The 13,895-nt window shown below is 35.4% G+C and overlaps 1 protein-coding gene across 1 annotated transcript; it reads left to right on the top strand.

Annotated features, from left to right (window-relative positions):
• The first annotated feature begins 74 nt into the window (after nucleotides 1–74).
• LOC126810091 (suppressor of fused homolog) lies at nucleotides 75–13,789 on the top strand. Its single transcript, XM_050535054.1, has 10 exons — nucleotides 75–273; nucleotides 2,357–2,491; nucleotides 3,018–3,154; nucleotides 3,983–4,128; nucleotides 4,543–4,628; nucleotides 6,007–6,165; nucleotides 7,086–7,268; nucleotides 7,802–7,946; nucleotides 8,204–8,284; nucleotides 8,991–13,789. The coding sequence occupies exons 1-10, from the start codon at nucleotides 83–85 to the stop codon at nucleotides 9,069–9,071; spliced, it is 1,344 nt and encodes a 447-aa protein (XP_050391011.1). The 5' UTR covers nucleotides 75–82; the 3' UTR covers nucleotides 9,072–13,789.
• Nucleotides 13,790–13,895: the final 106 nt, after the last annotated feature.

Here is a 13,895-nt window from a genome sequence, read left to right as displayed (position 1 = left end):
AATGTTTGTTTACATTTCATGCGGTTAGAGGGTATGACTAACGGAAGGGAGGTAACTCCATTTTTCAACGCAAGAATTAAACATGGATGGAGAAACTGCAGGTGAAAACAAGTCCGAAGAAGTTGAAGATTATTCACAGGGTTCTGTTGAATGGTCTGACGAAGAAACGGATATTTTTGATCACCTGGGTATCGAAGCCATAGATGGAGCATGCCGGCTAGTTTATCCAGACCAACCGAACCCATTACAATTTGCTGCAGTGCAAAAGTTTTGGTAAACAATTAAAAAAAAAAATTGAAAATAATAAAAACAAAACAAAAACATGTTCACTAATGACTACACTATCGTCTCCAAGTATGAAAAATACATTTGATCAATAGAGTAGAAGCGATGTAACATTCTAAACTGCTGTGTGTTATCACATATCAAAGTTTATTGTAATTGTCATGACAAAACACGTAGCATACACCTTGCTCAATCTCAGTGGGAACAAAAGTTGCAAAGCAAAATCTCTGCTGAATTACTGTGCTGTCTACTGTCTGGCCCTTTTCCATGATACATGTATGCATTTCAAAATGATGAAATAAAATCATATCATATCTTCGGAGTATGTAGGTCAATAAACTTGTGTCCGCTTTTGTAAAATCTCAGCCATTATAACTTCTGATAATGAAGATGGGAAAACACAATTTTACCTGGACAGTGGCACTACGGCCTACTCTTATTTCGAATTCCAGTAGGACCTTGAGTTTTCGTCCCATCAGAACGACTAGAGGTGTCAGATCCTATGTCATGTACCATTTGACAAGGGGAAACCACACTAGGAAATCCTAAGTAACTTTCTCAGCCAACACTTGAAATAAAACCAAGACCTCTTGTTAGCGAGCCAGCATCTTGCTCACTTACCGCGGCTCCCTATTTCAGCATGAGGAAGTACATTCAATGTCATTTATCTCGAAAAACGATCCAAACTGCTACAATGAGCCGTTCTGCATGTTTTACAAATGCACTGTAAAAGAAGAAATTCATACAAGCAAGAAATCATTGTGTTCAAACATAACACCCCCAAAACAATAAACTAATCAGTGAAGATTAATTAGTTGATACACTATTCAAGACATAATAATTAGCTTCTCTCTTCAAAATTAGGGTTTAACATCCACTCAGCACAAATTGAACCATGTGTTAGTCCCGAAATGACCTAGTTTGTGTCGAGTGGATGTTGAACCCCATTTCTCTCTCTGTGTTGTTGACTTCTTTCAGGATGCATTAATTTCTTGTTTTACAATATTTAATTGTTAAAGGGACAATAACACTCTTGCTGGCTTGACAGCTCCAGAAAATAGAAAATAGCCTTATTCTAAGTACTAGATGTTTAAGTGTCCTACCTGTTGTATAAATTATCCATTACATCCTATTTTACTTGTCCAGAGGTTTCGAAAATATTTTAAAATCCAAGTCACATTTGAAAAGGTTTACGTTAGGCTTTTCAAATCATTTAGTTGAATTTTTCCAATTTTTTAAATTAGGTGTGTTAAGATGAAATTTGTATAACCAATTAATTGGAATATTGTAAAATAGTACAATTTGTTGACCAGAATAAAGATTGGGACATATTATTCAGTTACAACAAGAGTGGTATTGTGCCTTTAACAGCGACAAAAAATGTGGAATGATATCGCACAAACCACTTTAATTTTACTTCTGCTGTGTCTTTATCAACAAATAGCCACCCAATTTCACACACTGATCAGCAGTGAATATTCGCTCGGTCGCTACAATCACTGATAAGCTGTGCAGCTTCATGAGCCACAAATATTAACTTTTTTTCCTTCTGCAAATTTAATTCTAGAACATTTTTTTTTATGTATTAGAAAATAAATAAAGGGATTAGAAGTCTATGTAGGTAAACAATATGTCCTATTTCGTGTTAATTGGTATGTAAAATGAGTAAAAGGCACCATTCTGCCTGAAGCAGTAATGTCTTATGTAAACAATGCACGCGCCATTCAGCCAATGATTGACGCCGCGTGCTGTGACGGCACGTGTTAAGGCAGTCATCTTTGACAAAGATATTACTCTAGACTCGTAATTCTCTGTAAAACAGATTGGTCATCTTTAACAGAGATATTAGAAGACTTTCATATTACTCTGTGAAACAGATTGCCAATTCCAGTGTGTAAAGTTTTGTTAAAATTTTAAAACTTAAAGTTTTGGAACTAAAATCTTTTTTTAATTCCTGAACAAATTAGAGAAAAAATTTTTAATAGATGTTCCCAAAGAACAAAAATTCAACTTGTTGTGGACTGATAATGATACAAAATGATATAATTTTATTTTACGTGTTTACTTGCAGGCTTGGTGGACCTGATCCATTGGATTACATTAGTATGTTTTGTAATGAGGGTGATTTGAGTAAAAATATTCCACCACATTGGCATTATGTAAGCTATGGTTTCAGTGATTTACATGGAGATGGTAGAGTGCATAGGTAAGGTGTTTCACATACTCCTCGCAGTGTTCCGTTTGATTAAAGGCAGAGAGGGATTTCTCGGGCCATTGCTTCAGGAATATGGGTATTACATTTTAGTTTATCTCTGTTCTGTGGACCCCTGTACGACAGATGGCACTTGTCAATCTTGTCATGTAGAATTAGTGTAATGATTAAGGTGAAATGAAATGAAATGGGTGGGGTTTAACTGAAGCGACACAAAAAGAATAAAAAAAAAAGAAATCGTGATGCATCAATTTAACATCATGCTAATCTGGAGAAGGTGAATCATGATACATCAATTCAACGATATATCGTGCGAGCACTAGTGTAAGCACCACCCGTAATCGTCACTAAAATTTTTTGATGGGCCTCTTTTAATCCGATGGAATCCAAACCAGAAGATTTTCTACCGCTGATATTTTGATTTTGTTTTCTTGATTTAATATGGATTACGATTTTGAAAATTTAAAAGAATATTTCGTATTGTTGTATGTACATGTATATTGTGTTCAATATTTTGTAGGCCATCAGAAAGAGGTGAAGCTAGTGGATTTGGATTTGAATTGACCTTCAGATTAAAGAGAGAACCAGATGAAACTACCCCACCTATGTGGCCGTCAATTTTACTGAATAAATTAGCAAATTATGTGTTTCAAACAGGTATGGACTGTACCAAAATTTTCAACACTTGGGTTGGGTGGCTAAATAGTTTAAAGCATACGCATTATATCAGAAGGTCTGTCATTCAGTCAACTGGTGTGGTTTCGACTCCCAGTTGTACATGACAGGGAGTAGAGTCGTTGTCTGTCCAACTATGTGGACTTACTCTGTGTCCTCCGGTTTCCGCCCACAAGTGAATTATTGAAATAAAATTGATCTGTATGTAAGTCCCGAAATGACATAGTTTGTGTCTAGTGGACGTTATACCCCATCTCTCTCTCCCTCTGAAATATCGGCCAACTTGTTTTTCCTCCTTTTAATCGGAGAGTCTGCTGTACGTTTAAGTTTCTCACAACTTCGTTTGGTACCGTTGTAGAGTAATACTTGGTATAATCAACTGGTTACGGTATATTAAAGGAAATGGGAGCATATAATTACCATATTTTCTACCAGGACCCCTTTTGACCCAATTGTGGCCAGTTCATTATAAAATGGATAAAGAACCCTGGTCCTAAGGTAATTACCTGTATTCGGACCTGAATTAATTTGTGGGGTTGGATGGTCGAATGGTTAGCGCATGCACGTTGTATCATAAGGTCTGTCATCAAGTCAACTGGCGTGGTTTCGATTCCCCAGTTGTGCGTGACAAGAAGTATGGTCGCCTGTCCAACCTTGTACGTTTTCTCCGGTTTCCTGCCACTGCTAAAAATCCCTACGTGCAAACAAATTATTGAAATAAAATTGAACCACGTGTTAGTCCCAAAATGACCTGGTTTGTGTTGAGTGGACATTAAACCCAATGTCTCTCTCTCTCTCTCACCTTTACAGGAAATGTACTTCATGTTGGCGACCATATTCCGTGGAATAAAGCATTAAATGATGACCCAGAATCTCATATTCAACATATGTTAATAGCTGAAGATCCACAACTTTTAGATCTTGATACACAGAATGGTACCCTAGATTTTAGACAGGTTAGATTCTAACAATGAAATAGTCTTCAAGTACTCATTATAAAAGTTCTATTTTGTAAAGATGGCCTAATAGTTTAAAGTGTGCACTAAGATCTCAAGGTCTGTCATTGAGTCAGGTGGTGTAGTTTCGATTCCCCACTTGTACACTTGACAATGAGTAGGGTCGCGTGGCCAAGCTCATGGGGTTTCTCCAAGTCCTTCCATTGCTAAAGACCCCTCCGTACATGCAAGCAAATTATTGAAATGATATTGAACCATATGTTAGTCCCGAAATGACCTAGTTTGTGTGAGTTAACTCCCTCAGTGAATGTTTATAAACTATATTAAAGAATGTTTGTAATCTATATTTAATTGACTATAGGTTGTTGGTGTAACCGATGATGATGTTTATAATCTATATTTAATTGACTATAGGTTGTGGGTGTAACTGATGATGAGGTAAAATCAGCACAGAAATGGAAAGGAACTGGTGTGTTGTCATTACTTTCTAACATGGAAGGGTAAGTAGATAAATAAACTGTTAAATTGGAAATGAAATAAAATAGGGTTTAAACTCCTACTTTTCTGCACCGACTGGGCTAATGAAGATGGACATACGCCATACAGTTTGTTATAAGAGAAATGGTCTAACATGCACACTCTAGATCATAAGGTCTGTCATTGAGTCAAGTGGCGTTGTTTCGATTCCAAAATTATACATGACAAAGAGTAGAGTTGTCTTTTCTCTCTCTCTCTCTCTCTCTGTAAAGATAAGTTCTAGCCATTTATAGTTTAAATGAGTTTCTGGTGTTATATTTGTGCACCTGTGGTTCCCCTTGTGTACACATTGGTGTACACGTAAAAGATCCCTTGACAGTTGGAATTCGATATAAGAGTAGACCGTAGTGCCGCTGCCCGGGCAAAATTTCCCTCATAGCACACTGTATGGCACATGCCCGTCTTCATTAGATCTGTTCGGAGCAGAACAGTAGGACGTTAAACCCCATTTCATTCCTTTGTGTTTCTATGAGACTGTGAACATTTGTATCTGCTGAGTACTTAATTAATAGATATTCCAGTTAGTGATGATACTGAAAAAGTACAAGCAAAACTATTTTTCAAGGACATTTTTAAGCTGCATTGTATATTTTAAATGATTATCTACATGAGGAATTCCCCTGTAAACTATTCCCCGGTTGTACGTGGCAAGGAGTAGTGTCGCCTGTCCAACCTCGTGGGTTTTCTCCGGGCCATCCGGTTTCCTTCCATTGCTAAAGACCCCTATGTGCAAGCAAATTATAGAAATAAGATTGAACCAGGTGTTAGACCCGAAATGATCTAGTTTGTGTCGAGTGGACACTAAACCCCATTTCTCTTGTCTCCCTTGTAAACTTATTTATTGATGTTCGACAGTTAAAGATAACATGGAAAAAATATTTTCAAGGACAATTTTTTAAGTAGCATCCAGTGATAATTTTATGATTATTTAAAGTGTTGGAGGGGGGGTTGGATGGCCGAATGGTTAGCACGTGCGTGCTGTATCATAAAGCCTGTCATTGAGTCAACTGGCGTGGTTTAAAATCCCCGGTTGTACGTGACAAAGAGTAGGGTCGCCTGTCCAACCTCGTGGGTTTTCTCCGGGTCCTCCAGTTTCCACCCACTGCTAAAGACCCCTACGCGCAAGCGAATTATTGAAATAAAATTAAACCACATGTAAGTCCCGAAATGACCTAGTGTGTGTCGAGTGGACGTTAAACCCCATTTCTCTCTCTCTCTCTCTCCTCTAAACTTATTTATTGATGTTCGACAGTTAAAGTTAACATGGAAAAAATATTTTCAAGGACAATTTTTTAAGTTGCATCCAGATGACAAAGTTGATAATTTTATGATTATTTAAAGAGTTGGACCATTTTTTGTTACTGATACAAAGAGAAGTAAATCTGTATTTGATGAAGATCCTAATTTATCTGTTATGGTTGCTGAAGGAATAGAAAAAGATGGTTCTAATTTAGGTCATGTTACTGCCGTGTGTTCGTGGTCAGAATCAGCTGATAGTAGGTAAGTTACGGTGTTTAAACCTTTAACTTATTTTAAAGTAGCTAAGTCTGTAACTCAATATCATCCAAAGTCTTCGACATTGAAAACACGAATTATTTGTCAGCTTAAATCAACATTGATGTGATCTTACCGGGAAAAGATGGCCTTCTGATATCCAATATTTAAGACAAAATAAACATTTTACCATTGGTACACGAATCGTGTACCATAATGCGTTTCAACGGAATTTGTAACAATGGACTCGAAGAACAAGGCTAGACATATTCCATAAGTTATGTCAAACGGTGACTCATATTTTTATCTAGAGAGCATGCACAATAAGTACTATCGATGTAGACTGGAATAACCAGACGCTAGAGATTGCCATTCGATTGAGACTTCTGGCGTATTTCGCTGAACATAACTTAATAGAAATTATAATAAAAACAGAAACGATTGAATGTAAATCAGTTTATATAGCAATTATAAACTAGCAATTTAGCTCCTTTAAAGTTACAATATTGTGAAAGATGAATCTCTAATAGAAATGTCTGCCCAGAAATTGTTCAGCTGCATTCAGTATTTACAAAGATATTTTCAATTGAAATTTCACCAATCTATGCTCAATGGTAGAACGTTACGTCCCCATTTCATGTAAATTGGGGGTGGGGTGACCAAATGGTTAACGTGTGTGCATTGTCATTGAGTCAAATGACATTTTTCGATTCCCCACTTGTACATATTGAGGAGTAGGGTCGCCTGTTAAACCTCGTGGGTTTTCTCTGGTTTCCTCCCACTACTACAGACCCCTACTCGCAAGTGAATTAATGAAATAAAATTGAACCATGTTAGTCTCAAAATGACATACTATGTGTTGAGTGGACATTAACTCCCATTTATCTCTCTTTCATGTAAATTTTTTTATTTTTTTTTATTTTTAGTATCGTGAATACATCTGCATTTCTAGAAAGACTAGATATTAGTGATGTAGCAGAAAATACTCCACCTGTCCTCCCTGATTTTAATGATGTGGTTTATAAAGAAACACCTGTTCCAGTTAATCTTAATTCTGTTCATTTATACTTTGATGCTGAAGCAGCAGAGTTACTGCCCATGGTTGTAAGGTATTTTCCTTTTCAATTATGCAAATCTCATCAACTATTTTTCTAATATTTCAAGGCTTGTTTCTTTTATCATTATCGGGGTGTTGGTTGGCTGAATGGTCTAAGGCTAGGCGCTTTAAATATAAGATTGGTCACAGAGTCAAATTACTGAAATAAAACTGTCGAACCATTATGTTAAGCTTGAAATGACCTAGTTTGTATTAAGTGGATGTTAAACTCAATTTCTCTTCCCCCTTTTGAAAAAGGGCGGGGGGTGTTGGATGGCCGAATGGTTAGCACATGCGCGATGTATCATAAGGTCTGTCATTGAGTCAACTAGCATGGTTTTGGTTTCCCAGGTTGTATGTGACAAAGAGTAGGGTCGCCTGTCCAACCTCGTGGGTTTTCCGAGTTCTCTGGTTTCCTCCCACTGCTAAAGGCACCTATGCGCAAGCGAATTATTGAAATAAAATTGAACCATATGTTAGTCCCGAAATGACCCAGTTTGTGTCGAGTGAACAGTAAACCCCATTTCTCTCTCTCTCTTTCTTCAGGGCAAGGTTAAAGAAAGGTCGATTTTTTATTTTTCACAATGTTGATAATCTTGCGATTCATCTGCTGCCGTCCACAACACAAGATGTTGGAGAAGTGTTTGTCACAGAAAAAGACCCAATTAAAATGCAGGGAACTTATTTACAGGTGAATGTTTTATTAATGAAGTAATAATTAAAAATTGGTTATCTTAAAATTACCAGTAGTTGCCGATCCTGAACAATATCACCACTTAGCAAAGGTGGGAACGGGAGTCACATGACTATCGACAGGCTTAAAGAGACAGGCTCCTGCTGAAATGACGTAATCGGAAATTCTCTTATTTTATATCTTCTCAGTTGCCAGAATCCGGCTTTTGTTATGCGTGTCCATGTACAGTAATTTATTGTATTTCGTTAATTCAGATTTATTGCTCAACTGATTTTATCGAGGAAATGTCGAAGAAATTTGAGTGCTTACAGGTGAATGAAGATTCTGATAAAACGGTATGTAATGCTAAGTATCATCTTTAACAAGTAAAGTAAATTAATTATTCGCTTGTTGAGAAATGAAAGGAAATGGGGAGGCCGAATTCTGGGTGTGGTGCAAACTAATTGAGTGTAAAATTTCCAATCCTTCTTCTTTATAATAGAATGTGTTTCAAAACATAGGGGTGGTTTGGGTGGCCGAATGTGCACCTTAGATCGCAAGGTCTATCATTATATCAAATGGGGGGTTGGATGGCCGAATAGTTAGTGTGTGAGTCAACTGGCGTGGTTTCAATTCCCTGGTTGTATGTAACGAGGAGTAGGGATGCCTGTCCAACCCTGTGGGTCTTCTCTGGGTCCTCCGGTTTCCTCCCACTGCTAGCTAGACCCCCTACTCACATGTTTGTCCCAAAATGACCAACATTGTGTCAGTGGACTTGAAAGCCCATCTCTCTCTCTCTCTCTCTCTCTCTGTCTCTCTCAAATGGGGTGGTTTCAATTCCCTGCTTGTAGTGACGAACTCTCTCTCTATCAAATAGTGTGGTTTCAATTCCCGACTTGTACGTGTGGAGGAATAGGGTCAACTGTCGAACAACATCGTGGGTTTTCTCTTGGTCCTCCTGGTTCTCCCACTGCTGACTATTCACACAAATCCACCTGATTCTCAAATTCTATTTTTAATTATTTTGAAATTTAACAATCTTTTAAAACTATTTTATTTCAGAAAGAACTAGTTTATCCAGTAGAATTTTCATTTTCTAATCCTAAAGTATATATAACGGTCTCGAAGAATGGAATTGCGTAACAAAAATATTCAACTTAAAACTTAGATTGTTGTGAGTAGGGGTGATGATTTTATACATAGAAATGATGAAAAAGATGTAGAATCTGGCATTTGAAACAGCATTTATTTGCAATTTGAAACACAAATCGTGGAAAAGCCCATTTCTCCAACAATCTGTAAATTTGGTCATAAAGTACACTTATTGCTGACATTTTATTTTCGTAATGCCCCCTCCTCCTCCGCCAAATTTAATTTTCCTTGGTCCAATGCAAGAACTAAGTTAAAATTCTGGTCGTCTCATTCTAATCGATGAGAGTTAATTCCCTTGTATCGACTTATCAATCTGTAGCTGCTCAAGACACACTGCGCTACAAACTATGGTATACGTGCTCACGCAATAATAGAAATATCCACTACAAATAGGGCCAAACAGTATCAAAATAAAGATATTATTATATAACACTGAAAAAACAGCAAATTCATCTCAAGAAAGGGAAAAAACGTATTGCACAATGTTTAAAACGGAATTTCCCATTTTGTGAAACAGAAAATCATCACCCCTGGGTATGTAGGCAGCTTTTCATATGTATTTTTGTTATCTAGCATATATGACACAAAGATTACTTTATAATTATTAAAAGATTGATGCGTCGCTAAAATATCTAATTTCTCACACAGCTTAATCCACACTACCATGTACTCAGATTGATTATTAACGTTTAATTAGGAAAAAAAAACCCAAATATCAACGGGAGATAATCTCTTGGATTGGATTCAATTGAATTTAATCTAGGCCCATTAGGTTTCTCCACTATCAATACAAGATGGCTGCATCTTGTTATGCTTGAGCAGCTAAGATTGATGGAATTTCAATTTATTATAACTCGGTAAATACTGAATGGAATTGAACTTTTTTGGACAGATATTCCAATTAGAGATTTATCTTTTATAATATTGTAGTCTTCAAGTGATTCCTATAGTTTTACATGACACATTCAGTCTTTAGAGAAGCATTAGCACTTTGGTGAACAGATAACTTTTCATGGGATGTGATTTGACTAGAGCCAAAACTGAGATTTATGCGGATTTATGGTTGATTTATGACCAGCAAATTTGTTAGTGATTTGTTTACAAGGAACATGTGAGAATATTTGAATATTATTCAAAATTAATTATATTTATTTTCTTGGTTGAAAAGGTACACAATACATAATAGAACAGGACAACACTTTGTTTCACATATGAGTCAGGTACTTAGACAGTGTGTAAGACAGAATTAAATGGGTAAACATGAGTGTGTTTTCTACGGTCTAATACATCTATTATCACTTCTCAATAGCATACATTTTTGGTGCAGTTTTGTGGCTTATATCATAAATGTTATATTATGACTTATAGTTGATAATATGAAAGTAAAAGACCTTTCTACCCCCCAATCTCATTAAAATACAGATTTATATTTCGTTTCTTTTTTAATACTTTCGATGGCTTCCACTACGTTAAGACCTAACCAGTTGTAATGGGAGGTTGCGGCAATTTTGATCGTTGAAATAACCAATCATCATCGATGTTCCAAGTGGTTTCTATAGCTGCAAATGTCACATGATAAGAAATATTTAAACCAACTCTTTCAGATCCTGGTGTTGTGAAGCCAAAACTATAAACAACAAAATGAAATAAGATCTGTGTTTTAATTCGATTGTTCTATCCTTTTATTTTGTGTATAAACATAAGGGTAGTCACATATTGGTTATATTTTTAATATTATGTTATATACTCTTAAACTCTGTGATACTCCTCCTTGAGACAATTATAATAATATATTTATAAGAATTTATTTTTTAATATTAGAAAAATTTTGATTACACATTGTATTTAAAATATCTCTGAACATCATTCGCATAATTCAGAAACTATCAAATTTCCCACGGCTTACTCCATATTAAAAAAATTAACAATTTAAAAAACAAAAGAGTAGATAATTTCCCAGCTTGGATTCGGTTGATCATTAGAGGGTTCACAAGGTTTTACAAAGGGCTACAATGCTAGAAGTAATTAACAGAAATTCTTGAAATACAATATGCTGCTTCGTCCCACCAATGTAAACAACATATATAAATTTCAAAACGATGGGATGATAATGTAGTCTGTAGAGTGTTCACAAAATCTTACAAAGTGAAACAAGGGCCATAACTCTAGAAGTAATTAACGGAAATTCCTGAAATAAAATAGGCTGCTTTGTTTCACCAATGTAAACCACATAACCGGTATTAAAATTTCAAAACGATTGGATGATTAATGTAGTCTGTAGCGAGTTCACAAGAAATTGTGAACGACAGACGAAGGCGGCTACAATTTACAACCACATTTTTAGGTGGGCGTATGGCTAATGCAAATCAACAATTTAATATGTAAACTAAACCAAAAGGTCAATATTAGATTATCTCCCAGATTGGATTCAATTGATCAAAAAGAACATCACAAGATTACCGTTGCCGCCGGCTTTTGAATCCATTTTTGGCATCTGTAAAGGATTTGAATGTTGACAAATTTACAATTAATCTTATATTTGTATACACTGAACAGAATTGATCCATTTTTTGTAATGATATTTTCAATATTGTAGCTTGCAAGAGATTGCTCAACACCCTCACATGACGTTCAGAAACTTTAATGTTACCGTACTTAGAATTATTAATTTTAATTTTATTATTTCGAACATCATTGAATGTACTTTAAGATTTTGCACCAGCTCCAATCTGATTAAAACACAGATCCTATTTGATTTCGTTTTTTATAGTTCAAAATTTCGTTTTACTTGTCTTTACTACACTAGGATCTGGAAGAGTTGTTATATTACAGGCGTTCTAGTTGATCTGAGGAATTAGCCAATGAAACGGTCTGTTACAGCAAGTTCTTGGCGTACGGAACTGTGGGTAAACCACTAGAAAATCAACGCTGATTGATTAACCAATGTCTGACGTAATAGGGTCAAAAGCCGCTTGTATGACCCATGATGTGATCTCCCTGTACAACTGGCCAGATCTTCATGTAGTGTAGGCCATTGAAAGTATAAAAAAACGAAACGAAATATAGATCTGTGTTTTAATCAGTTTGGATGGACAAGAAAGTACTTAAAAATGTTATTAAACCAGTGTTGAAATCAGTTTGTGTCAGCATACTTTTAATATTTTCCTTGTTTACCGTGGAACAAAGTAGAGCAGCTTTATGGTTGTGCTAATATAGTAAGAATAGTTAACTAATATTAAATACATTCCTTTTTTTTTATCATTTTCAGATGGTATCGTATATTTATGTAACTTCGATAGTGCAACTTTACGGCTGTGCTTATATTTTCAGATATTATATATAAACAAAAATATAATCTATTTATCTTATTTTGTTTCCACCCTTTGGGAATATCTTTGTCTTTCATATATGTATAAGTACATGCTAGTACGACGTCATTAGCCATTATTTTGTATTAATACACGACTTGCATTCCGTGATAAAAAGGTCACACCAAATTAATTTTCTGTTCTACAAGGGCATAATAAATAAATAATCACTGGAAAAAAATAAAAGATGTTTATTTAAAATTTGGAGCTAAAAACTTTTGAACATTACAACCAAAATGAGTTCTTTTCCCTAAGAAAAATTTTAACAGTTGTTTTCAAAGAACATTTAAAATGTCACAACTCAAATATTTGGAGCTAAAACTTTTGAACATTGCAACCCAAATTAGTTTAATCCCTAAGAAAAATTTGAACAGTTGTTTCGGAGGAACATTTAAAATGTCAAAACTTCAAAATTTGGAGCTAAAAGCTCTGGAACATCCCAACAAAGTACTTTTTGTATATAAATTAGTTTTTTTTCCCTAAAACATAAGAAAAATTTGACAGGTGTTCATAATCCTTTAGTGGCATTTAACGATTGGAAACATAACAGAAATAACACAGTCACAGTGTATATGGGATAATAATCACTGGTTTATTACTTGTATACACAAGCACAATGTTTCGATAATTATAATTATCAACAATTAATTAAGTATGGCTTCATATTGTACATTTATATAGATCTATATAGACCTCCCAGTTTACTATATAGTAGAGGGGGGGGGATGGCCTAGTGGTCTAGAGTGCCGCGCTTCGACCTCTAACTGGCCGGTCAACTCTGGCTTGTAGTGGTGGTTTCGATCCCTGGTGTTAGCATATGTGGCTTAGAGATAGGGGCGCCTTCTCAACATTGTGGGTTTACTCTGGGTACTTCTGCGCGTGCGCCAAGTTACTGAAAATGTAAAAAGAACATTTGTCTGCAAATTTTAGCTTCGGTGGAAGCGGACATTAAACACTAAGAACAACAACTATATAGTATTGTGCTTGATAACGATAAGAGGATACTAAAAGAAACGTTGTGCTTGTGTATAATAAACCTGTGATTGTATTCCCATATAACTGTGTCAGTTCTTTGACAAGTTTTCCCAAAGAACAGAAAATCTAATTGCTGTGGCCTAATTGTTATATATTACATATCTAACATATCTTTTATAAAGCATAAAATTATTTTTATTTTGCTATAATCAATTTTTATTTTGCTATAATCAATTTTTTTTATATATATTTATTCATAGTGCTAAATAGTATTTTTGGGTGTCAGAAATGTCCTTTTTTGGGGAAATGGCTTTGTGTATATGTACAAATTATACTTCACAAATAAATTGTTTTTTTCTGTTAAAATTTTCTTGGTCTTGTTCTGGATGTAAAGTGAAAAAGAGGTTGAGTGGCTGAATGGTTAACGTGCACATTGGATCAGAAGGTCTGTCATTGAGTCAAGTGGCATAGT

This window comes from Patella vulgata, chromosome 2, assembly GCF_932274485.2.
Source record: "Patella vulgata chromosome 2, xgPatVulg1.2, whole genome shotgun sequence".
NCBI lineage: Eukaryota > Metazoa > Mollusca > Gastropoda > Patellidae > Patella > Patella vulgata.
This window is presented reverse-complemented; position numbering and strand designations above follow the sequence as displayed.

Bases quoted from the DNA above. Each gene is read 5' to 3' on its own strand.
- LOC126810091 (XM_050535054.1), top strand. From the start codon at position 83: ATGGATGGAGAAACTGCAGGTGAAAACAAGTCCGAAGAAGTTGAAGAT. The intron at 274-2,356 runs GTAAACAATTAA...GTTTACTTGCAG, and splicing joins GCTGCAGTGCAAAAGTTTTG to GCTTGGTGGACCTGATCCAT. The intron at 3,155-3,982 runs GTATGGACTGTA...TCACCTTTACAG, and splicing joins AAATTATGTGTTTCAAACAG to GAAATGTACTTCATGTTGGC.